This window comes from Scyliorhinus torazame, chromosome 12 (genome assembly GCF_047496885.1).
Source record: "Scyliorhinus torazame isolate Kashiwa2021f chromosome 12, sScyTor2.1, whole genome shotgun sequence".
Classification (NCBI taxonomy): Eukaryota; Metazoa; Chordata; class Chondrichthyes; order Carcharhiniformes; family Scyliorhinidae; genus Scyliorhinus; species Scyliorhinus torazame.
In genome coordinates this window covers 74,128,211-74,152,978 of record NC_092718.1, presented here as the reverse complement: position 1 = coordinate 74,152,978, position 24,768 = coordinate 74,128,211, and the positions used below count along the sequence as shown (strand labels likewise).

At 54.5% G+C, this 24,768-nt stretch overlaps 1 protein-coding gene across 3 annotated transcripts in view; it reads left to right on the top strand.

Moving 5' to 3' along the window:
- The first annotated feature begins 6,221 nt into the window (after positions 1 to 6,221).
- The window catches only part of LOC140386484 (neural cell adhesion molecule 1-like), a 91,006-nt gene continuing 72,459 nt past the window's right edge, over positions 6,222 to 24,768 (top strand). Inside the window, exon 1 of one of the 3 annotated variants that reach the window (XM_072468872.1) lies at positions 6,222 to 7,554. In XM_072468872.1, the coding sequence (XP_072324973.1) occupies positions 7,497 to 7,554 (58 nt within the window). In that variant the 5' untranslated portion in view covers positions 6,222 to 7,496. The remainder of the gene's footprint in view (positions 7,555 to 24,768) is intronic. The other 2 variants (XM_072468873.1, XM_072468871.1) reach the window with 2 other exon arrangements.

The following is a 24,768-nucleotide window of genomic DNA, read 5'->3' as shown; positions in this document are numbered from 1 at the left end:
CCGCAAACGGTGATCCTACCCGGTGACCCCGTGATGGTCCGTTAGGTGTTGGTGTCCAGGCGTTCCCAGTCCGAGGACCGATCCCTCATGTCCAGCCTCAGCTTCCTGGGCCACCACCATCTCCCCAAAGGAACGTCCCTCTCACAGGTTAAACACACCCGCCTGCCCTCAGTCACCCTAACCCGGTCAGTCGAAGGACTCTTCTGTCTCGCCTCTGCGGAGTTCTCCCGGTCCCACCATCGCCAAGATCATCAAACTCCACATCGTCGGGTGCCCCACCTGTAAAAACAAAACACATCCTTGCCTCTACAGCCCTACCTATCTTAAAGTGCATGGGTTCTATCCAGCGGCAGCAGCAGCTCCCGCTTTGAAGTTGCCGCAGCCTGTCTGTGATTCTGTGTTTACAGCCCGGCTCCCCAGGGTCCTAGTGCCTGCCGCTATCCGGCGGCAGCAGCAGCTCCCGCTTTGAAGTTGCCGCAGCCTGTCTGTGATTCTGTGTTTACAGCCCGGCTGCACCAGGGTCCTAGTGCCTGGTGCTTCACCATTTTACCATTGCACCAGGCGCTTCTGTGTTCCCACGATCCTAAATACTTCACACACAACTACACACTAATTAGAACTAGCAGGGGAAAAGGAAAAGGAATATGATATATACAATGCCACCCGTCTCCGGGTGGCCAAATTAAAACTGGGCCCCGCTAAACTGGGGCAGTTCACCTGTTTGGTCCAACGGCTCGGGCCAGACCGTCCCCTCCCGGGGGTTCGGGCTGCCCCTTGCCTCTCCTTCCCCAACAGGGTTCGGGGATCCCTCAGCGTTCCCTTCTACTCGGGCCCCCTTACTGCGGGACCGGGTTCTAGGGAGGTGTGATGGGGACCATCTTACCGGGGGCTTGGAGACCCGATTGCTCCCTCGTCCCCCGACTGGTTCCCAAGCCCAAGGTGATACCTCCACTTCCTCCGCCTCCTTAGCCTCTATACTAAGGCAGGCTACCTGACCCACAGGTAAGGGCTTGGGAATCGTTACTGTCCCTGGGCTGGGTGCTTGCAGCACTGTCGTTTTCTTTGGGGCTGCCCCTTCGGGACAGCACCTTGTCCCCGGTTGTGTGACCGTGGAGTCAGGGACCTCCCCCACCGTCGTTAATTCTACGGGGGGTTTCTCCACTACCACCCCCAGTCTTCCCCCCACCTTGCTCTTTCTTGCCCTTATGGGGTGGAACAATTTAAATTGGCTGATGTGGCGTTCGCATGGGTCCCACCTTAAGGGATTTAAACTGCAAATAGCCGCTGAGGCAGCCTCCAGAATGGGACCCTGCACCTGGACCGGACCAGGGTCTGGGGCTAGAACTACCCCTGCGCTCCCTTTTTCCTGAGGCTGCTCCCTGGGTAGTCATACGGGTTCTTGTGGTGTGGGTGCGGGCAGGCCCTGGCCCGTTGCCATTGCCACCTGTCCTGAGCCTTGCAAAAGGGCTAAAATTTTACTTATCTCGATGGTTCCCGGGGCAGCTGCTCCTACCGCCGGGGTCTGACTCTCTACTGCGGGAGCCCTCTCCTGCTTGCTAGGGTTTTTACATTCACTCTTGAAATGCCCGGCCTTTCCACACCCGTAGCATACCGGTCTCTTGTCGGAGGTCCGGGAGCCCTCATGCTTCCACTCGCTCTTAGGGGGTGCTGGTGTGATTCCATGCACCTGACCCTTATGGGGCTTTTCCTCTCTCCTCTCCCCATTACGATATGCGAGGGTAAGTTTCCTAAGGACCTCTTCCTCATTAAGGTCCGGACTCTGCGGGTCGAACCAGTGTTCGGCTTTTGCCCTAACGTTAGGGAGACAGTTGGCAACTAGGGTCTTCAGCCAGTGGGCGGTTCTTTCCCCTAAATTCCGTCTATCCCCGGGAACCCCGCATGCCTCCATATAGACAGTCCACAGTCTGTCTGCGAACATGGTGGGAGATTCCCCTGGTTGCTGCTTGGTTTCCCCCACCCTCATGAAAGGGCTCCCCAGATTCAAGCCCATCGCCTCCAGAACAGCAGTCTGTGCTGTCGCCCATGTGTCAGGTCTTCCCCCATTCCCAGAGGTCACTGTCCTGCATAGCTGTGCATCTAGGGTCATCAGGAGCATCCTTATTTGCTCCCCCTCGTCGCAGTCATTAATGCTGGCGGCCTGCTCCACCTCCATAAAATGAAGCGACGGATCCCCTTTTGGAGTTAGCCTGGGAACGTGGGCCACCATCCCCCTGAGCGCGGGTGCCCCATGAGGAATGATAATGTCGCCCTCAACCGGTCCCCTATTCGCCAGCCCCGCCGGGGGACCATACCTTCTTTGTCTGACAGGGCACATCCGCCCTACCTGGGGTTCCTGCTCCTCCTCCCCACTGTCCAGCTCTCTTGCCCCGTTGGGTAGCCCCCCTGTCCCCGGGCTAACTACACATATAGGAGACGCCGCTATCTGGGGATACACCACTGACCCCCCTTGGACCTGCCCCTGACCGGGCGGTCCAAACCCTACCTGCTGACCCGGCCCCATCACCGGCATCCCAGGCAGCGGTCTGTCCCCATCCCATGGGGACCCACATACGAAACCAGGCGGACACGCCGCCAGCTGGGGGTACCCTGCCGACCCCCCTTGGACTTGCCCCTGAACGTGCAGTCCGATCCCCCCCTGCCGGCCCGGACACAATCCCGGTGCCTCAGGAGGCGGTCTATTCCCCTTGGCCTTTGGGGAATCATCCGCTGCGAGGAGCACCTTGCCCCTAGGGAACCCCCCTGGACCTACCAGGTGTATCTGTCCCCTGAACCTGGACAAGGTCTCCTCCAACTCCGTTATTCGTGCCTGGCACGGCCCATGGGCACAGTCCCCTACTTCCTCGCGAGCCACTCGGTACGCTGCCTGGATGTCCCGGAACTTCCCCTCCAGCTTCCTACACTGCTCTGTACTCCGAGCATAGAGTTCCTGGAGCCTCCGTTCCTTTTCTTTACCCTCCACTATCTGGCAGTGGAGATAGTCCTTCTCACACCGGTTAGACTCGCTTTCCTGTTTCATTTCTGCCATTTCTTCCCGCAGTCGTTCCGCTACACTCGCGCTGTCCTGTTTAATTTCTGCCAATTCCTCCCGCAGTCGTTCCGCTGCGCTAGCGCTGTCCCCTGCGCTGGCCCTCACTTCTCTCAACTCCTGCTCTAACTCTTCGACCCTATCCTCTGTCTTGACTACCTGCTCGGACAGGCAAACCAGCCAAACTGCCTTCTCCAAGTGCCTTTTGTGCGCCTTGCTTTCTGTCCATGCAGCCGCTGCCATTACCGGTTGCTCCGCATTGATCAATTCTGAGACCCAAGGTTTGGTGAGGTTGACCTTTTGCCACAAATATGAGGATATTCTCTCCTCCATTTTGCTTCGTTCCCTCACCCCCTCTGCCACGTCACATACTCCAAACCACCGGGCTCCTGCCGCGGTCGCCATTGTAGAGGGTGCCATCTCCGCTACTCCACTACTGGGCCGATATCTGGGGTTTGAATATCTGTGTGTGTCTCTCTCCAGCTGGCACTGAAACTTCAGAGGCCAGGGGATGTCGCACTGGGACACTTCCACTGAAGAGAGCACTGATTCAAGCCTGCCGTTTATTCCTAACCGACAGCCTGAGACTTATATCACACAGATCTCCCGACCCCTACCAATACCCAGGTGATTCTCTCTCTTGCCGGTGGTGCAACACTCACCCGGTTCCTACTCCACTAGAGTAGCTTTCCCAAGAGAGAGAATAGGACACTGCTGTTTATTCCCTAACCAGCAGTCTGTCCTGAGTGAACCGCTCAAGATGACCCTCGATTCCTGAACCCGGAATTAAGGTGAGGAGTATTTTAACAATGACTTGGTCAGAGATCGCAGGTGAAAGATTGAAGAATTTAAACGACTCCAATTATCATTAAATCAAGGTTTATTGCAAAACCCAGGTCAAAATCATCAACAGAAGAAACACAATAAAATCTTATGCTCTAATACAACTAAGTCTATTCAAAAGTAATACAGCGGACACAACGAAAATTCTTATGATTACACAGTTTTTTAGCAATATCACAAGGCACAAAACAAGTTCCCTTCCCCAAAGCCTCAACCACTATTAAAGTCAGGGAGTTTCGCAAGCTGCTGCAGGGTACTTACGGTCACAGGCTGCAGAGGTCAAGTCAGGGGTGCAGAGGTCGAGCCAAGAACGAAGAGACCCCCCAATCGAAAACACAGCCCCTTTTATATTGTTTTACCTGGCTTTGTCCTGTGATCGGCCAGCCCCTTTTGCATTGAAAAAGGTAAGATTTAAAGTTCCCGCTGGTCCCGCCCCCTTTGAGCCGGTCAGACCTGTCGAGATGGGAGTACCTCCCCTAGGTCCGCCTCCAGTCTGTTTTTTGAGATAACGAGGTTGAGCTCCCTTGAAGATTTTCAAAGACTTCCATCTGCTCCGGAGATAGCTGCTATGTTGATGGGGTGTTGATTGGATTCTGCTCTGGTGGAGGCCAGGTCATTTACATCTGCATGGGGCTATGACCATCCCATTGTCCTGCTTGCAGGCAGGCCCCCTGTGTATTCCCGTGCCCCTTGGTCTGTGTTTTGATCTTATCTCGTTGTCTGGCGCCTTCTTCCTTGTAGCTCCTAGGGGGGGGTTTGTAAATACTTATGTTCCCTACTCAGCTCAGCGGACCAGGCCTGCTGGGAAAACTGGTTCCGTTCTCTTGGCTGAAAAGTCAGTTTACAGTCTCTGAGTTTTTATTCTTGGGCAGTTACAAAAAGGCCGAATTGCCCGAAAACCTTACACTCGGTATGCTTGTTTCTCTGTACTCTTGTCTTTCTGTTCGCCTGTCTCACTGTGTGCCTGTCTCTCTGTTCAGCTGTCTCTCTTTGTGCCCATCTCTCTGTGCGTCTGTCTCTCTGAGTGCCTGCCTCTCTGTGAACCTGTGTCTCTGTGTACCAGTCTCCCTCTCTCTCTTGGTACCGGTCTCTCTGTGCCTGTGTCTCTCTATGTGTTTGTATCTCACGTGCTGTACTGTTAATTCTATGATGAAATGCTTCTCTCTGTGCGTCTGTACCTTGGTTTACCTGTCTCTCTGTGCACCGGTCTCTCTTTGTGCCCGTCTCTCTGTGCCTGTCTCTCTCTGCCTGTCCTCCTCTGCACCTGTCTCTCTGTGTACTTACCTTCGTATGCTTCTGCCTCTCTGTGCACCTAACTCTCTGTGTACCTTTCTCTCTGCAAGCTTTCTCCTTGTGCGTCTGTCTCTCTGTACACCTGTCTACCTGTGCACCTCTGTCTTTTTGCGGCAGTCTCTATATATGCCTGTCTCTCTGTGCTCCTGTTTCTCTGTGTGCCTGTCTCTCAGTGTGCCTGTCTCTCAGTGTGCCTGTCCTCTGAGTGCCTGTCTCTCTGTGCACCTTTCTCTCTCTGTGTACCTGTCTCTCTGTAAGCTTGTCTCCTTGTGCACCTGTTTCTCTGTGTGCCTGCCTCTCTGTGTGCCTGTCTCTCGGTGTACTGTCTCTTGGTGTACTGTGTCTTGGTGTACTGTCTCTCTGCCTGCCTGTCTCTCAGGGTGCCTGTCTCTCGGTGTGCCTGTCTCTCGGTGTACTGTCTCTCTGTGTCTGTGTTTCTACCTCTGAATGAACCTGTCTCCCTGTGCACCTGTGTCTCTGGGCACCAATCTCTCTTGTGTACTTATCTCTCTGTGAACCTGTCTCTCTGTGAACCTGTCTCTCTGTGTACCTGTCTCTCTGTGAACCTGTCTCTCTGTGTACCTGTCTCTCTGTGTACCTGTCTCTCTGTTTACCTGTCTCTCTGTGAACCTGTCTCTCTGTGTACCTGTCTCTCTGTGAACCTGTCTCTCTGTGTACCTGTCTCTCTGTTTACCTGTCTCTCTGTGCATTTGTCTCTTTGTGCGCCTGTCTCTTTGAATGGGTGTCTCTCTGGTTGTCTGTGTCTCTGCACACCGGTCTTTCTGTAGGCCTGTCTCTCTGTATGCCTGTCTCTCTGTGTGTCTGTCTCTCTATGTGCCTGTCCCTCTGTGTACCTGCCTTTTTGCATACCTGTCTCTTTGCATACCTGTCCCTCTGTGCACCGGTTTCTCTCTGAACGGTTTCTCTGTTTGCCTATCTATCTCTATCCCTGCCTCTCTCTGTGTGCCTCTCATCTATGCATCTGTCACTCTGTGTACCTGGCTCCCTGTGCATGTGCGTCTCTGTGTGCCTGTATCTCTGCGCGCCTGTTTCCTTATGCGCCTGCCACTTGGTTTACCATCTCCCTGTGCTCTCGTCTCTTTTTGTGCTTGTCTCTTTGTGTGCTGTCTCTTTCAGTGCCTCTCTCTCTGTATGCTCATTTCTCTGTACTCTTATATGTTCACCGGTCTCTCTGTGCACCTGTCTCTCTGAGTTTCTCCCTCTCTCTGTTCGCCTGTCTCTCTGTTCGCCCGTCTCTCTGTTCATCTGTCTCCCTGTGCATCAGTCTCTTTGTGCATCGGTCTCTTTGTGCGTTGGTCTCTCCGTGCGCCTGTCTCAATGTGTACATGTCTCTCTGAGTGCCTTTCTCTCGGTATGCTTGTTTCTCTGTACTCTTATCTTTCTGTTCGCCTGACTCTCTGTGTGCCTGTCTCTTTGAGTTTCTCCCTCTCTTGGTTTGCCTGTCCCTCTGTTCGCCTATGTCTCTGTTCATCTGTCTCCCTGTGCACCGATCTCTTTGCGCATCAGTCTCTCTGTGCGCCTGTCTCAATGTGTTCTTGCCTGAGTGCCTTTCTCTCGGCTTATCTGCCTCCTTGTGCGCCTGTCTCTCTGAGCATCAGTCTCCCTCTGCACATGTGTCTCTTTTCACCTGTCTGTCTGTGTGCCTGTCTCTCTGTACGCCTGTGTCTCTGTCTCTCAGGGCTTTTGTCTCAGCATGTGTGTTGTTCTGCATCTTTACTGAGGTGGCAAGTCTCGATGGTGTCCTGTGTGTGAGTGTGTGAATGTGAGAGTGTGTGTGTGTGAGTGAGTGTGTGAAGGTACGTGTGAGTATGTGAGTCTGTGTGTGGTAGTGTGCGAGAGTGTGTGCGAGTGCTTGTGTGACTGTGTGTGTGTCAGTATGTGAGTGTGTGTGAGTCAGTGCGCATGAGTGTGTGTGTGTGTGTGTGAGTGTGTGATGCTCTCCGATGCCCATGGCACCGAGAAGGTATCTATCTGTACGGTGGCTGCGTGTCAGCACCAAGCCCTTTGTCAGCCGGGTGGAGGTCAGTCTGGCGCCTGCCACGGCCGACAGAAGTCAATGATTTGAAAGGAACTCTCCTAATGGGGCCATGGAACGTGCAGGAGATGGGGAGATAAGACTGCTCCAGGATGGGGAGGAGGAAGGAAGTGTCGCTGTTCCTTTGCATGTCTTATGGGATAAATAGGCAAGGACTGAAAGCACACACACACTCTCAAACACTCATCAAGCCTGCCACAATCTCCACTTCGATCTGTTATCAGAGGGGTAGCCAGCGAGAGCAGAGAGAGAGAGAGCATGACACTCCGAGCAAGTATCTACGCCTGTATCCTCATACTGGGCAGCGCCACAGCAGGTAAGACAACCCTCTCAATACCAGAGTTTTATCAGAAAAGAAGGTGTGAATCATTGTTTTAATCGGGAATCTTTCACACCAATCCCCTAAAACTGCCCAAACATTATTTAGAGTGGCTAACTTCCACGGTAGGTTCTACGGTAGCACAATGGTTAGCACAATTGCTTCACAGCTCCAGGGTCCCAGGTTCGATTCCCGGCTTGGGTCACTGTCTGTGCGGAGTCTGCACGTTCTCCCCGTGTCTGCGTGGGTTTCCTCCGGGTGCTCCGGTTTCCTCCCACAAGTCCCGAAAGACATGCTGTTAGGTGAATTAGACATTCTGAATTCTTCCTCCCTGTACCCGAACAGGCGGCGGAATGTGGCGACGAGGGGATTTTCACAGTAATTTCATTGCAGTGTTAATGTAAGCCTACTTGTGACAATAAGAAAGATTATTATTATTATTAATAGAACACTGACCGCAGGAATGGAATAACTCAAAATGTGAAGTCTGTCTCTGCCTCCACAGATGATGTCACAATTATTCACAGTAAGCATTAAGGACTTGGATGGGGGAACCTAATCCGAAACCTAACTCTAACACAATTGCAACAAAACAGAAAATGCTGGATCATCCCAGTAGATCTGACAGCATCTGTAGAGAAAGAGAAGGGAGCTGACGTTTTGAGTCTGGATGAATCTCTGTCAAAGTGTGTGTGTGAGTGTATGATTGAATGTACTATTGAATGTACTATTGCCCAGTCTGTGGACGACACAAAAATAGGCAGGGAGGAAAGTGGTGAGGATGACACAAAGAGTTTACAGAGGGATAGAGACAGGTTAGGCGAGTGGGCAAAAACTAGGCAGCTGGAATATAGGGCGCCATTCTCCGACCCCCCGCTGGGTCGGAGAATGGCCGTTGGCCGCCGTGAATCCCGCCCCCGCCCCCGTCGAAGTCTCCGGTACCGGAGATTGGGCGGGGGCGGGAATCGGGCCGCGCCGGTTGGCAGGACCCCCCGCTGGATTCTCCGGCCCGGATGGGCCGAAGTCCCGCCCAGAAATTGCCTGTCCCGCCGGCGTAAATCAAACCTGGTATTTACCGGCGGGACCAGGCGGCGTGGACGGGCTCCGGGGTCCTGGGGGGGGGGGGGCACGGGGCGATCTGACCCCGGGGGGTGCCCCCACGATGGCCTGGCCCGCGATCGGGGCCCACCGATCCGCGGGCGGGCCTGTGCCGTGGGGGCACTCTTTCCCTTCCGCCTCCGCTACGGCCTCCACCATGGCGGAGGCGGAAGAAACTCCCCACTGCGCATGCGCGGGAAACTGACAGCGGCCGCTGACGCTCCCGCGCATGCGCCGGGAAACTGACAGCGGCCGCTGACGCTCCCGCGCATGCGCCGCATTTCCGCGCCAGCTGGCGGGGCAACAAACGCCATTTCCGCCAGCTGGCGGGGCAGAAATCCCTCCGGCGTCGGCCTAGCCCCTCAATGTTGGGGCTAGGCCGCCAAAGATGCGGAGCATTCCGCACCTTTGGGCCGGCGCGATGCCCGTCTGATTGGCGCCGTCTTTGGTGCCAGTTGGCGGACATCGCGCCGTTGGGGGAGAATTTCGCCCATAATGTGGGAAAATGTGAAGTTATGCACATTTAACTTCAAGTAGGAAGAATAAAGGAGCTGAATATTATTTAAATGGGGAAAGACTGCAGAAAGCTGCAGCACGGAGGAATTTAGGGGTCCTCGTGCATCAATTACAAAAAGCTAGCATGTACGTTCAGCAGGTTATTGGGAAGGCAAATGGAACATTGGCCTTTATTTCAAAGGGATTGGAGTATATCAATAGGGAAGTCTTGCTAAAACTACACAAGGGTCCCTTTGGTCTCCTTATCTAAAGAAAGATATACTGACATTGGAGGTTGTCCAGAATCATGGAATCATATAATTTACAGTGCAGAAGGAGGCCGTTCAGCTCATTGAGTCTGCACCGGCCCTTTGGAAAGAGCACCCTACTTAAGCCCACACCTTCACCCTATCCCTGTAACCCCACCTATCCTTTTTGGACACTAAGGGCAATTTATCATGGCCAATTCACCTAACCTGCACATCTTTGGACTGTGGGAGGAAACCGGAGCATCCGGAGGGAACCCACGTACACACGGGGAGGATGTGCAGACTCCGCACAGACAGTGACCCAGCGGGGAATCGAACCTGGGACCGTGGATCTGTGAAGCAATTGTGCTAACCACTGTGCTACCATCCCGCCCATCTGCTACCGTCCCGCCCATGTGCTACCATGCCGACCATAGGTTCACTGAGTTGATCCGGGGAATGAAGGGATTTTCTTTTGAGGACAAGTCGAGCAGGTTGGGTCTGTGCTCATTGGCGTTTAGAAGAAAGAGAGATGACTTTTTTGAGACAGTGACCCAAGCCGTGAATCTCGGGTAGCTTGACAGGGTAGATGCTGAGAGGATGTTTCTCCCTGAGGGAGAGTCTTGGACTATCCCCCATTTAAGAAGAGGAGGAATTTCTTCTCTCAGAGGGTAGCGAATCTGTGGAATTCTTTACCGCAAAGAGCTGTAGAGGCTGGGTCATTAAGTATGTTAAAGGCTGAGATAGACAGAATTTTAATCAGTGAGGGAATCAAGGGTTATGGGGAAAAGGTGGGAAAGTGGGAGTTGAGGATTATATGAAGCAGAATAGATAGGGGTCGACAGAGAGTAACTATTCCCACTGGCTGGGGCGGGGCGGTCTTGAGGACATGGAGGCAGAACCTTAAATTAAAAGTCATAGAATCTACAGTGCAGAAGGAGGCCATTCGGCCCATTGAGTCTACACCAGCCTTTGGAAAGAATCAACCACATTGCTGTGGGTCTGGAGTCACATGTAGGCCAGACCAGGTAAGGACGGCAGATTTCCTTCCCTCAACGACATTAGTGAACCAGATGGGTTTTTACGACAATTGACAAATGACTTCATGATCATCATTAGACTTTTAATTCCAGATATTTTATTGGGTTTAAATTCCATCTCCTACCGTGGTGGGATTCGAACGTGGGTCCCCAGGTCATTATCCTGGGTCTCTGAATTACTGGATAAAAGCAAATGACTGCGGATGCTGGAATCTGAAACGAAAGAGAAAATGCTGGAAAATTTCAGCAGGTCTGGCAGCATCTGGAGGGAGAGAAAAGAGCTAACGTTTCGAGTCCGATGACTCTTTGTCAAAGCTAACAGACAGAGAAAGTGGGAAATATTTATACTGTGGAGTGAGAATGAAAGATGAGTCATAGCCACAGAAACCCAGGGAAACCGGGTGGTATTAGCCACAGAAACCAAGGAGGAAAGAGTGCTAATGGGCCCCCAGACCGAACAAAAGATGTGAAAGGCACACTCTGACCCATGTCCGACACCGTCACTCCCATTGCCTCCACCATGGACACCACCCGTGTGGTTTCGGACTGGGTGGCATGCATGACCTGCCCCTGCAGGCAGCTGGGCTCCTCCACCTGCCCCTGCAGGTGCTGGAAGCCGGCCGTCATCTCCTCCTCTAGTCCCTGGGTCTCCGCCTGCACCTGCACTGTGGCTGGGACTGGATGTTCCAGGAGCCCGGGACCCGTCTGGGCGGCAGCTGGTTGCTGGGGCTGGGCTGCCCTCTGACCGTCCGGCCCCTCGGCTGCTCCTACTGCCACTTGCTGTACCGGAACGACTGTGCGGTGCGCACCAGTAAGTGTCCCAGGAGCCTCCTCACTAATTTGCCCAACCGAGTTGATAACCTCTGAGATGGTGGAGAGTGTTGGAGATAGCAGTGACAGAAAGTCAATGTCCTCATCCGACCCGAAGTCCGGGGTCTCCTGGGTAGTGGTCTCCTATGTATTAGTCCCCTGGGTAGTGGTCCCCTGGGTAGTGGTATCCTGGGTAGTGGTCTCCTGGGTAGTGGTGCCGTGGGTATTAGTCCCCTGGGTAGTGGTGCCATGGGTAGTGGTCTCCTGGGTATTGGTTCCCTGGGTAGTGGTCCCGTGGGTAGTTGTCTCCTGGGTAGTGGTCTCCTGGGTAGTGGTCCCCTAGGTAGAGGTCTCCTGGGTAGTCGTCCCTTGGGTAGTGGTCCCCTGGGTAGTGGTCCCCTGGGTAGTGGTTTCCTGGGTAGTGGTCTCCTGGGTAGTAGTCTCCTGGGTATTGGTCCCCTGGGTAGTGGTCTCCTGGGTAGTGGTCCCTTGGGTAGTGGTCCCCTGGGTAGTGGTCTCCTGGGTAGTGGTCCCTGGGTAGTGGTCCCCTAGGTAGTAATCCCTTGGGTAGTGGTCCCTTGGGTAGTGATCCCCTGGGTAGTGGTCTCCTGGGTAGTGGTCCCCTGGATCACCAGAGGCCTGGTGTTCTGGCTGCTCTCCCAGTCGGTTCTTGGATTTCTTGGGGGCAATGGGGGGTTGGGGTATCGGGTGAGGGGTGTGTGGGGGGTGAGGGATGTGGGGGGTTGGGGTGGCCATACACGTGTCGTGAGAAGCCGCAACCAGGCAGGGGGTCTTACTTTGTGGCGCGCCACCGAGCTCCACGTAGGTGACATCCCTCTCCTCCGGTCCACCGACAATGTCTAGTGCCCTTTGCTCGGGCAAGGTGAGGGGACACAGGTCTTGTGGTCCCCCTTCGGTCTTCTCCCGCTCCTGGCGGTTATGTGCGGCCTTGTCCTGGGGGCAGGGGGCAAAGACAAACAGCGACAGTGTTCGATGGCCTGACGCATGCAGCCCAGGGGTTGGGTCTCTGATGGCATTGGTGCCCAGGGCACCCGGCCATTGCCGGCATGGGTGGGTGCAGCCATGTGCATCAGGGTGGGAGTCCGACCGTCCCCCTGTGAGGGGGTCATGTGAGTGGTGGGTAGGGTGCTTGTTACCAGGGGCACAGAGCTGGGTACTCACCCTGGCTGCCCTGAGGAGGTTGTGCAGTTTTTTCTTGCACTGGTATGCAGTCAGGGCCACCATCCTGACAGTGCTGACGGTGCCTGCCACCTCCGCCCAGGCACGGCGAACGATGATGCCTGCTGACCTCCGTCCCGGCCCGCGGTACAGCACCAGCCTCCTCTCCTCTACGGAGTCAAGAAGGGTCTCCAATTTGGATTCCCAGAATCACAGAACTGCCCTCCTTGCGGTCATCTTACCTGCGACGCTTGTGTGTGTGAGGGAGAGAATCCATTACGTGCAGCCATGGCGTCGCGTCAATCACGGAACCGGAGAATCAGCTGCCGGTCCATTAACGGAGTGTTGTGACTCACGATCCACCCCTGCTAGCCCCTTGGGAGCGGTTGAATCGCTGTAGCTGGGGACCCGATGACAACGTCGTGAAACTCCACCGTTTTCACAATGGCGTCAACACTTAGTCTGAGGAACGGAGAATTCAGCCCAGAGTCTCTCCATGAGGGACCATGTTTAAAGGGAGGGGTGGCATTATCCGAGCCCACGCCGGGTCTGAGAAGCGCCGGGGACGTGGGAAATTCCCGCAACGCTGCTCCGATGCCGGGAAGTGATTCTCCGGCAACCAGGATTTTGCGGGCTCCCATGAGGTCGCCGGGGCGGTGGTCGGGGGCCACTGAAAGAGGTCCCCGCGGCGATTCTCAGCGATCGACCGGCTGAACTCCCGCCGAGTTCCGCTGAGTCCTGCCGGCGTGGTTCCAACCTGGTACCACCCGACGGGAGCTCGGAGGCGCGGCTGCGGTGGGCGTCTTGGTGGGGGGGGGGGGCAGGTGGATCTGACTTCGGGGGCCATCACGGGGTCCAGGCCCGCGATCAAGGGCTTCCGATTGGTGGGCGCCCTCGATCTGGAGGGGGCCTACCTCCTTCCACGCAGGCCCGCTGGAGATCTCCGCCATGTTGCGCGCCGCCGCGCGGAGACGGCAACCACGCACATGCGCCGGCGCGGTGACGGCTGTCGCGCACATTCCCGGACCCACGCCGGCCTTGCAGGGCCGTCTTTCGCCGCTGGAGCAGCGCGCAGCACTCCATGCCATGGTGGCCCCCTGAAGACCGCTGAATCGCTGGGCCAGGAGGCCCGTTGACGCCGGCATTCAACACTCCGGGGTTTACGCTGGCGTCAACACTTGGTCGGGATTTCAGAGAATCCCGGCCGAAGTCTCTCCGTCAGGGACCCTGTTTAAAGAGGGAGTCTCTCCGTCAGGGACCCTGTTTAAAGAGGGAGTGGAGTCTCTCAGTCAGGGACCCTGTTTAAAGAGGGAGTCTCTCTGTCAGGGACACTGTTTAAAGAGGGAGTCTCTCAGTCAGGGACCCTGTTTAAAGAGGGAGTCTCTCAGTCAGGGACCCTGTTTAAAGAGGGAGTCTCTCTGTCAGGGACACTGTTTAAAGAGGGAGTCTCTCAGTCAGGGACCCTGTTTAAAGAGGGAGTCTCTCAGTCAGGGACCCTGTTTAAAGAGGGAGTCTCTCTGTCAGGGACACTGTTTAAAGAGGGAGTCTCTCTGTCAGGGACACTGTTTAAAGAGGGAGTCTCTCAGTCAGGGACCCTGTTTAAAGAGGAGTCTCTCAGTCAGGGACCCTGTTTAAAGAGGGAGTCTCTCTGTCAGGGACCCTGTTTAAAGAGGGAGTCTCTCCGTCAGGGACCCTGTTTAAAGAGGGAGTCTCTCTGTCAGGGACACTGTTTAAAGAGGGAGTCTCTCAGTCAGGGACCCTGTTTAAAGAGGGAGTCTCTCAGTCAGGGACCCTGTTTAAAGAGGGAGTCTCTCTGTCAGGGACACTGTTTAAAGAGGGAGTCTCTCTGTCAGGGACACTGTTTAAAGAGGGAGTCTCTCAGTCAGGGACCCTGTTTAAAGAGGAGTCTCTCAGTCAGGGACCCTGTTTAAAGAGGGAGTCTCTCTGTCAGGGACACTGTTTAAAGAGGGAGTCTCTCTGTCAGGGACACTGTTTAAAGAGGGAGTCTCTCAGTCAGGGACACTGTTTAAAGACGGAGTCTCTCTGTCAGGGACCCTGTTTAAAGGGGGAGTCTCTCTGTCAGGGACCCTGTTTAAAGAGGGAGTGGAGTCTCTCAGTCAGGGACCCTGTTTAAAGGGGGAGTCTCTCCGTCAGGGACACTGTTTAAAGAGGGAGTCTCTCTGTCAGGGACACTGTTTAAAGGGGGAGTCTCTCCGTCAGGGACCCTGTTTAAAGAGGGAGTCTCTCCGTCAGGGACCCCTGTTAATGAGTGAGTGTCTCTGTCAGGGACCCTGTTTAAAGAGGGAGTCTCTCTGTCAGGGACCCTGTTTAAAGGAGGAGTCTCTTTGTCAGGGACCCTGTTTAAAGAGGGAGTCACTCCATAAGGGGCACTGTTTAAAGAGGGAGTCTCTCCGTCAGGGACACTGTTTAAAGAGGGAGTCTCTCTGACAGGGACCCGGTTTAAAGAGGGAGTTTCTCTGTCAGGGACCCTGTTTAAAGAGGGAGTCTCTCCGCCAGGGACCCTGTTTAAAGAGGGAGTCTCTCCGTCAGGGACCCTGTATAAAGAGGGAGTCTCTCCGTCAGGGATCCTGTTTAAAGAGGGAGTCTCTCCGTCAGGGATCCCTGTTAATGAGGGATTCTCTCCGTCAGGGACCCTGTTTAAAGAGGGAGTCTCTCCGTCAGGGACCCCTGTTAATGAGGGAGTCTCTCCGTCAGGGACCCTGTATAAAGAGGGAGTCTCTCCGTCAGGGACACTGTTTAAAGAGGGAGTCTCTCCGTCAGGGACCCTGTTTAAAGGAGGAGTCTCTCTGTCAGGGACCCTGTTTAAAGAGGGAGTCTCTCCGTCAGGGACCCTGTTTAAAGAGGAGTCTCTCCGTCAGGGACCCTGTTTAAAGAGGATTCTCTCTGTCAGGGACCCTGTTTAAAGAGGGAGTCTCTCCGTCAGGGACCCTGTATAAAGAGGGAGTCTCTCCATCAGGGACCCCTGTTAATGAGGGAGTCTCTCCGTCAGGGACCCCTGTTAATGAGGGAGTCTCTCCGTCAGGGACCCCTGTTAATGAGGGAGTCTCTCCGTCAGGGACCCCTGTTCATGAGTGTCAAACTGTCATTCCGACTTGTGACCCGGTTTCACAATCTGTTAAGGAGGGTACATTACTGCTGGGATGGATATCCTATCTCAGCTTTGCTTTGCTCCTCAGTTAGTCTCCCATTCTATCTGAGGTTTGTAAGTTGAATGTGTTTTTGATATCTTGGATCCAACGTGGGCTCCCCAGAGGGGTTTCTCAATTTTCTGTTCCCAGGGGTGGCAGCTGTATAGAACTTATCGGGTTTTAATATCTGGAGTGTTTCCTTCCTCTACTTCCCTATTAATTGCAATGTCCACCAAGCAGACTGCCTCACTGGAACCACTCCAGGCAGCTGTTGGAGAGTCACTAAGGGGAGAAATGCACTGTGAGAGATTGTGAGAGAGGAAGTGCGAGAGAGAGAGAGCGTGAGAGAGAGTGTGAAAGTGTGTATAAGAGAGACTGTGTGTGAGAGTGGGTGTGTGTGAGAGAGAGAGAAAGAGTGTGTGAGAGAGAGAGAAAAAGTGTGAGAGTGTGTGTGAGAGAGAGAGAGAGAGTGTGAGAGAGAGAGAGATAGAGAATGAACGTGAGAGTGTGTGAGAGAGACTGTGTGTGAGAGCATGTGTGTGAGAGAGAGAGAGAGTGAGAGGGAGAGAGAGAGAGATAGATAATGAACGTGGGAGTGTGTGTGAGGGAGACTGTGTGTGAGAGCATGTGTGTGAGAGAGAGAGAGTGTGAGAGTGTGTATAAGAGAGACTGTGTGTGAGCGCGGGTGTGTGAGAGAGAGAGAAAAAGAGTGTGTGAGAGAGAGAGAAAAAGTTTGAGAGTGTGTGTGAGAGAGACTGTGTGTGAGAGCATGTGTGAGAGAAATAGAGAGTGTGAGAGGGCGAGAGACATAGATAATGAACGTGAGAGTGTGTGTGAGGCAGACTGTGTGTGAGAGCATGTGTGTGAGAGAGAGAGAGTGTGAGAGAGAGAGAGAGAGATAGAGAAAGAACGTGAGAGTGTGTGTGAGAGAGACTGTGTTTGTGAGTGTGTGTGAGAGAGAGAGACTGTGAGAGAGAGAGAGAGAGATAGAGAGTGAGAGAGAGTGAGCGTGTGTATAAGAGAGACTGTGTGTGAGTGTGTGTGTGTGAGAGAGAGAGAGAGACAGAGAGAGTGCGAGAGTGTGTGTGAGAGACTGTGTTTGAGAGTGTGAGAGAGAGAGAGAGAGACAGAGTATGAGAGAGAGAGAGAGATAGATAAAGAGTGAGAGCGTGTGTGAGAGAGACTGTGTTTGAGAGTGCGTGTGAGAGTGTGTGTGTGCGTGGTAAACCACTGTAGTATATGTGTATTGTGGTAAACGGCTACTGTATTATATGTAATGTGGTAAACCACTGCCTGATGGCTCCGCCTCCCCTCGGGCTCGGTATAAAGTTGGCTAGTCTCCGCCTCTGCCCCAGTTCGGGATCAGAGGCCAGGAGGCTTTCTGTTTAGTTTATTAAAGCCTCAGTTACGTTCACCACTGGTCTTGTGTTCATTGGTGGCATATCAATTTAATAAGCTAAACTTCTAAGATGAATTCATCGCTCAAGCCTAATCGCCTGGAGCTGGACGCACAGGCAGCCAACGCCACTGCAACATTCGAGCACTGGCTAAGCTGCTTTGAAGAGTACCTTGGGTCCTCCACTGAAGACGTCGCCGACCACCAAAAGCGGCAAATGCTCAACGCAGGGTGAGCCCGCAAGTTTTCCTTCTCATCAGGGACACCCCCTCGTATACGGAGGTGATAATGCTGCTGAAGGGACACTATGTTAAGTCTGTAAACAAGGTGTACGCTCGGCACCTTCTTGCCACGAGGCGACAGCGCCCTGGAGAATCACAAGCCGAATTCCTGCGTGCCTTGCGGGTACTCGGCCGGAACTGTGCTTGCCAGGCGGTATCGGCTACTCAACACGCGGAGCTGTTGATCAGGGACACCTATGTTGCGGGCATGAAATCACGCTCCATCCACCAGCGATTGCTAGAAGGGGGTACACTCGGCCTCCCAGAGACAGTGCTGCTCTCAAACAGGCTGGAGGTGGCCATCCAGAACATGGAGGCCTACACCGCTGACCGCACGGCACCCTCGTGGACCTCGTGGGCGCCACCATCACCCGACCCGAATGCGGCGCAAGCCTGTGCCGCGCAGCAGCCCGCCAACGCCGGAAGCCCGAATTGCTACTTTTGCGGCCACGGTAAGCAACCCAGACAACGCTGCCCTGCACGGATCGCGACTTGCAAAGGGTGTGGGAGGAAGGGCCACTTTGCGAAAGCCTGCCAGGCCCGATCTCTCCCTAAAACTTCTAGGCCCAGCAGCGCTGCCTGCTGCCTGCCGGGGCCGCCCCCAACTGCCACGCCACCCACCATGTGCAACCCGTGGGTGCCGCCATCTTTGCCGCCATCTTCGCTGCCACTCGCCATGTGCGACCCGTGGGGCCACCATCTTTGACGCCATCTCCGATGCCACCCGCCACGCGCGACCCATGGGGGCCGCCATCTTGGGACCACTCTGCAGCCTCCCGGGAGCCCTGCTCACCCGGTCGTACGCTGGCCGCCGCTACCTCCGACCGGCCTACCCATCACCTTCCGATACTCGCCTCCATCACGCTCGACCAGTCCCGGCCTCATCACCTCACAAAATCTACGATGACCGTCCGGATCAATTGACACGAGACAGCCTGCCTTTTCGACTCCGGGAGCACAGACAGCTTCATACACCCAGATACGGTAAGGCGCTGCTCCCTCCCAATCGTACCCGCAACCCAGAAAATCTCCCTGGCTTCCGGATCACATTGAGTAGAAATCCGGGGGCACTGTGTCGCGACCCTTACTGTACAAGGCGTAGAGTACACTAACTTTAAGCTCTACATCCTTCCCCATCTCTGCGCTGCCCTATTACTGGGGCTCGACTTCCAGTGCCACCTCCAAAGCCTTACTTTAAAGTTCGATGGACCCCAGCACCCCCCTCACCGTCTGTAGCCTCGCGACCCTTAAGGTCGCCCCACCCTCGCTCTTCGCTAATCTCACCCCAGGCTGTAAGCCCGTCACTACTAGGAGCAGACGATACAGTGCCCAGGACAGGGCCTTTATCAGGTCAGAGGGCCAGCGACTCCTACGAGAGGGGATCATTGAGGCTAGTAACAGCCCCTGGAGAGCCCCAGTGGTGGTCGTCAAGAATGGGGAGAAGCACCGGATAGTCACCGACTACAGTTAGACCATCAACCGGAACACGCAGCTCGATGCGTAACCCCTCCCCCGCATATCTGACATGGTCAACCAGATTGCGCAGTATCGAGTCTTCTCCACAGTTGACTTGAAGCCCGCGTACCACCAGCTCCCTATCCGCCCGGAGGACCGCCAATACACTGCCTTCGAGGCAGATGGCCGCCTCTACCACTTCCTCAGGATCCCCTTCGGCGTCACCAATGAGGTCTCGGTCTTCCAGCGAGAAATGGGCCGAATGGTTGACCAGGATGGGTTGCGGGCCACGTTCCCGTCCTTAGATAATTCCACCATCTGCGACCATGACCAGCAGGACCATGACGAAAACCTCCGGCACTTCCTCCACACCACTAAGCTCCTTAACCTCACCTACAATAAGGAGAAATGCGTTTTCCTCACGAACAGCCTAGCCATCCTCGGCTACGTTGTGGAAAACGGAGTCCTAGGGCCCGATCCCGACCGCATGCGCCCCCTCCTGCAACTTCCCCTTCCCCACTGCCCCAACACTATCCGGTCGCTTCTGTGTACTGCCACCAGCGAAACTCCTCATGAGCGTATGTTTGCCTTCCCCAGGAAGTCCACCTCAGGGATCTCGCTCCCGCCCTGGCTGACAGCCACAGGGCCTGTCCTCCTCCAGAAGAGAAGCATGCAAGGAACCACAAAACCGATCCCCTGGTCAAGCGGGTTATGCTTCTCCACGCTAACCCACAATATGCCTACGTGGCACATCAGGACGGGTGGCAGGACACAGTCTCCCTCCGGGACCTGGCACCCGCTGGATCCCCCACCTTGCCCATAGCTGGCAAAAGGGGCAGTGCCCCCAGTTCTTCAACATTAAGGACGAGTTAACGGTTGTCGCGGAGATCCTTCTTAAACTCGATAGAATCGTCATTCCCCAAAGCATGCAAGCCATGGTGCTCAGACAGATCCACGAGGGTCACCTTGGGGTCGAAAAATGTTGACGCAGAGCTCGGCAGGCAGTCTACTGGCCTGGCATCAGCCAGGACATTGCCAACACGTTCCTCAACTGCACAACATGCCAGAAGTTTCAACCAGCTCAGACCAAGGAAACACTGCAACAGCACAAGATCGTGACTTCTCCGTGGTCCAAGGTGGGGATAGACCTCTTTCACGCAAATGGGCATGATTACGTGCTCTTGGTCGACTACTTCTCCAGCTACCCGGAAGTGGTGAAACTGTCGGACCTCACGTCCAAGTCAGTGATTAAAGCCTGCAAAGAGATGTTTGCCAGGCACGGCATACCACTCACAGTAATGAGTGACAATGGCCCATGTTTCTACAGCCAAGAGTGGTCCGACTTTGCACGCTCCTACCACTTCAGTCACATCACATCCAGTCCCCATTACCCGCAATCAAACGGGAAGGCCGAAAAAGGGATCCATATTGTCAAGTGGTTGCTGTGCAAGGCTGCAGACTCAGCCTCGGACTTCAACCAGATGCTGTTGGCATACAGGGCAACCCCTCTGTCGACTGGTTTGTCTCCGGCGCAGCTGCTCATGAACCGCAACCTGAGGACGACTGTTCCAGCCATCCATGTTCCAGACCTTGACCGCCTCACGGTGCTGCAGAATGTGCAGCGATCCAGGGACCAGCAGAAGATCACATATGATGCTCATGCCAAGGATCTATCTGCGCTAGCTCCAGACGATGTTGTTCGCGTCCAGTTGCCTGAGGGAGGTTGGTCAGCCCCAGCTATTGTCATCAGGCAGGCTGCCCCCAGGTCCTTCATTGTCAAAATGGCTGATGGCTCCATTCCATGGCGCAACAGGAGGGCGCTACGAAAAGTTCCTTGCCCACCGCCTGGCCGCACTTCTCCGCATGTCATCATGCCTCCTCCGGACATCTTGCACCACGAGGCCACCGATCTGGCAGCGATCCCGCCTCTCCATGAGGCCACCGACATGGCAGCAATCCCGCCTGTCCAGGTGCCGGCGTCCCCCCCTCCACCTCTGAGGCGATCAACAAGAATTCGTCACCCGCCACAAAGACTGAATCTATAGACTTAAATCTTGCAAATTTTGTTCAGTTTGCTCTGTATCTGCACGATAGACACCTTCCCATGTACATATGTTCATTCACTCACCACTTGTATATAATCATGCATGTATATATATCGCCACGTTCCAAAATTTACTTCAAAAAGGGGAGATGTCATAATATCCACTCATGTACATAATGAGATGCAGACAGGCAGTGATTGACACACAGGATAACCAATGAACACACACAACACATAACAACCAATCACCAGACAGGACACCACCACTATAAAGCACACAGGGCATTAAGACTCTCCCTCTCTCTACAGGACACAGCTACTGAGATAGTAAGAGTGCACAAGCCAGTGAGCACTATCACCATGAGGTAGAGAGTTAGTCTGGTCAAGCCAGTAGCAGGTTATCAGTTAGATTAATAGACTGTCAACTCACAGCAGACTATGTACAGCAATCAGGAAGTTCAATAAAGCAGTGTTGGACCATCTCCTGTGTCAGAAGCTTGTTTCTAGTTTCACTGCATCCAGTTGCAGTCAACGTTGAACCAACTTACTTAACACTTAAGAGGTCCCGCATTTTTGCGCATTTGAGGAGCTTAAAGGCGGATGTGGCATTCTTGCAGGAAACGCACCTGAAGATCGGGGTTCAGACTACACTTAGGAAAGGGTGGGTAGGGCAGGTCTTTCACCCAGATTTAGATTTGAAGACAAGGAGAGTGGCAGTCTTGATAAATAAGCAGGTAGCATTTGAGGTGGGGAATATGGTTTCAGACTCAGGGGGGAGGTTCGTAATGGTGAGTGGGTGCCGGTGTTGATGGATGTTTACACTCTAAACTGGGATGATGTAGATGTTTATGGGACGTGTGCTGGGGAAGGTCCCAAACCTGGACTCGCACCTTTTGATAATGGAAGTGGGGGGGGGGAGGGGGGGGGGATTTTAACATGGTTCTGGGGCCGAAATTGGATTGGTCGAGCCCGAGGTCGGGGAGGGTATCTGCGGTGGTGAGGGAGTTCAAAGGGTTTATAGAGCTGATGGGAGGAGTGGACCTGTTGAGATTTAGTAAGCCGAGGGCGAGGAAATTTTCGTTTTTCTCCTATGTACATATGGTGCCCAGACAGGCAGGGGAGGCCGCATGACGTGTGCGCTGGACCAATACGCACGGGACGCCCTGATCGCCTGGAGGTTCACTGACTGGGGGTGGGGGGGGTGGGGGGGGGGGGGGTGCAGGCCAGGGGTACAGACACCGCATCCCACACCCACACCCCCTCACTCCACTCCCCGGCCACCCCCTGCCGGCAACCCCACAGTGGCACTTACCTGTCCCATTCCGGGGTGGGGGGGCCCTGGATTGGCAGTGACAGCGGGTCTGCTCTGTGGGCTGGAGGATGGTGACCACACACTCTGTGATGAGCTCTGGTGCTCCACATCTTGGGGTGGGGGGTGGGGGGAAGGAAAGAAACACGAGAAGATGACAGTGTTAGACAGTCCGATGCATGTAGCCCAGGGGGTGGGTAGCCGGTGGCCTCAGTGGCCAGGGCACCCAGCCCATGGTGGCTGGTATGGGTGCCAGCATGTGGTGCAGGGTGTGGGTCCGGCTGCCCTCCGGGTTGGGGGTAGGGTTACAGGTATGTGGGACGGGGTTTAGTGCCAGGGGCACACTGCTGCCTACTCACCCTGGCCACCCTGAGGGGGTGATGCAGTTTTTTACGGCACTGCTGGCCAGTCCAGACTATGTTGCCCTTGGCGCTGGCAGTCACCTGCACCCAGGCATGACGAAAGGCGGTGGCTGGCAGCCTCCTTCCCAGGCAGGGGTACAGGGTGCCCCGCATCTCCTCCACAGTGTTCAGGAGGGTCTCCAGCTCGACGTCTACGAAACGTGGTGCTGCGAGTCTTACTGCCATCGTGTTGGCTGGGATGGTGTGTGTGGGGAGTGAAGTGTGTATCTGCGGCTGCAGCTTGTCAGCCTCCTGAGTGTCAATCGTGAAACCGGAGAATCCGGCAGCATTTCTCATCAGAATCGATTGTGTTCCATGTGATAGTCACCACTGTTGTATTGTATATAGCGCTATATGAGGGTTTTACGGTAAGGCCCCTGTACTACAGGTACGGGGGTAGATCCCTGCCTGCTGGCTCCGCCCAGTAGGCGGAGTATAAATGTGTGTGCTCACCGAGCTGCAGCCATTTTGGCAGCAGCTGCGGGAGGCTACACATCTCTGCTTAATAAAGCCTCGATTACTCTCTACTCTCGTCTCGTCGTAATTGATAGCGCATCATTCCACGTGGTGCCAATGCGAGCCCCTTAACAGCAGCGCAATCAGTCCAGGTGCAGCGCCAGTTTTTCAGTCGTGATACTGCGGATTCTGCGTTGGCGTCATCACTGTGTGTTTGAGACTGTGAGAGAGTGAGGGAGAGAAGGAGAGAGTGAGAGGGAGAGTGAGAGTGTGTGTGTGAGAGAGAGAGAGAGTGAGAGAGTGAGTGAGAAAGAGAGTGTGAGAGAGAGAGTGTGAGAGCGAGAGATAGAGAGAGTGGGTGAGAGAGTGTGGGAGCGAGAGAGAGAGAGTGGGTGAGAGAGTGTGAGAGAGAGAAAGAGAGAGAGAGGGTGAGAGAGTGTGAGAGCGAGAGAGAGTGGGTGAGAGAGTGTGACAGCGAGAGAATGGGTGAGAGAGTGTGAGAGCGAGAGAGAGAGACAGTGGGTGAGAGAGTGTGAGAGCGAGAGAGAGAGAGTGGGTGAGAGAGTGTGAGCGAGAGAACGAGAGGGTGAGAGAGTGTGTGAGCGATAGAGAGAGAGTGTGACAGCGAGAGAGAGAGTGGGTGAGAGAGTGTGACAGCGAGAGAGAGAGTGGGTGAGAGAGTGAGAGCGAGAGAGAGAGAGAGTGGGTGAGAGAGTGTGAGCGAGAGAACGAGAGGGTGAGAGAGTGTGTGAGCGAGAGAGAGAGAGGGTGAGAGAGTGTGAGCGAGAGAACGAGAGGGTGAGAGAGTGTGTGAGCGAGAGAGAGAGAGGGTGAGAGAGTGTGAGAGCGAGAGAGAGAGAGTGGGTGAGAGAGTGTGAGAGAGTGAGAGAGTGTGTGAGAGAGTTTGAGAGAGGGAGAGAGAGTGGGTGAGAGAGTGTGAGAGAGAGAGAGTGAGAGAGTGAGTGAGAGAGTGAGAGAGGGAGAGAGAGAGAGTGGGTGAGAGAGTGTGAGAGAGAGAAAGCGAGGGTGAGAGATTATGTGAGCCAGAGAGAGTGGGTGCGAGAGCGTGTGTGAGAGAGAGAGAGATTGGGTGAGAGAGTGTGAGAGCGAGAGAGAGAGAGTGGGTGAGAGTGTGAGAGAGTGAGAGAGAGAGAGAGTGTGAGAGAGAGAGTGGGTGAGAGTGTGAGAGCGAGAGAGAGAGAGGGTGAGAGAATGTGAGAGCGAGAGAGAGAGAGAGCAAGAGAGTGTGAGTGCGAGAGAGAAGAGAGGGTGAGAGAGTGTGAGAGCAAGTGAGAGAGTGTGAGAGAGTGAGTGAGAGAGTTTGAGAGAGGGAGAGAGAGTGGGTGAGAGAGAGTTAGAGAGAGAGTGAGAGAGTGAGTGAGAGAGTGTGAGAGAGGGAGAGAGTGAGTGAGAGAGTGTGAGAGAGAGAGAGGGAGAGAGTGAGTGAGAAAGAGTGAGAGAGTGGGTGAGAGAGTGGATGAGAGAGTGTGAGAGAGAGAGAGTGAGAGAGTGAGTGAGAGAGTGTGAGAGAGAGAGAGAATGAGAGAGTGAGTGAGAGAGTGTGAGAGAGAGAGAATGAGAGAGTGAGTGAGAGAGTGTGAGAGAGAGAGAGTTAGAGAGTGGGTGAGAGAGTGTGAGAGAGAGAGAATGAGAGAGTGAGTGAGAGAGTGTGAGAGAGAGAGAGAGTGAGAGAGTGGGTGAGAGAGTGTGAGAGAGAGAGAGAGGGAGAGAGTGAGTGAGAGAGTGTGAGAGAGAGAGAGTGAGAGAGTGGGTGAGAGAGTGTGAGAGAGTGTGAGAGAGAGAGAGTGAGTGAGAGAGAGAGTGAGAGAGTGGGTGAGAGAGTGTGAGAG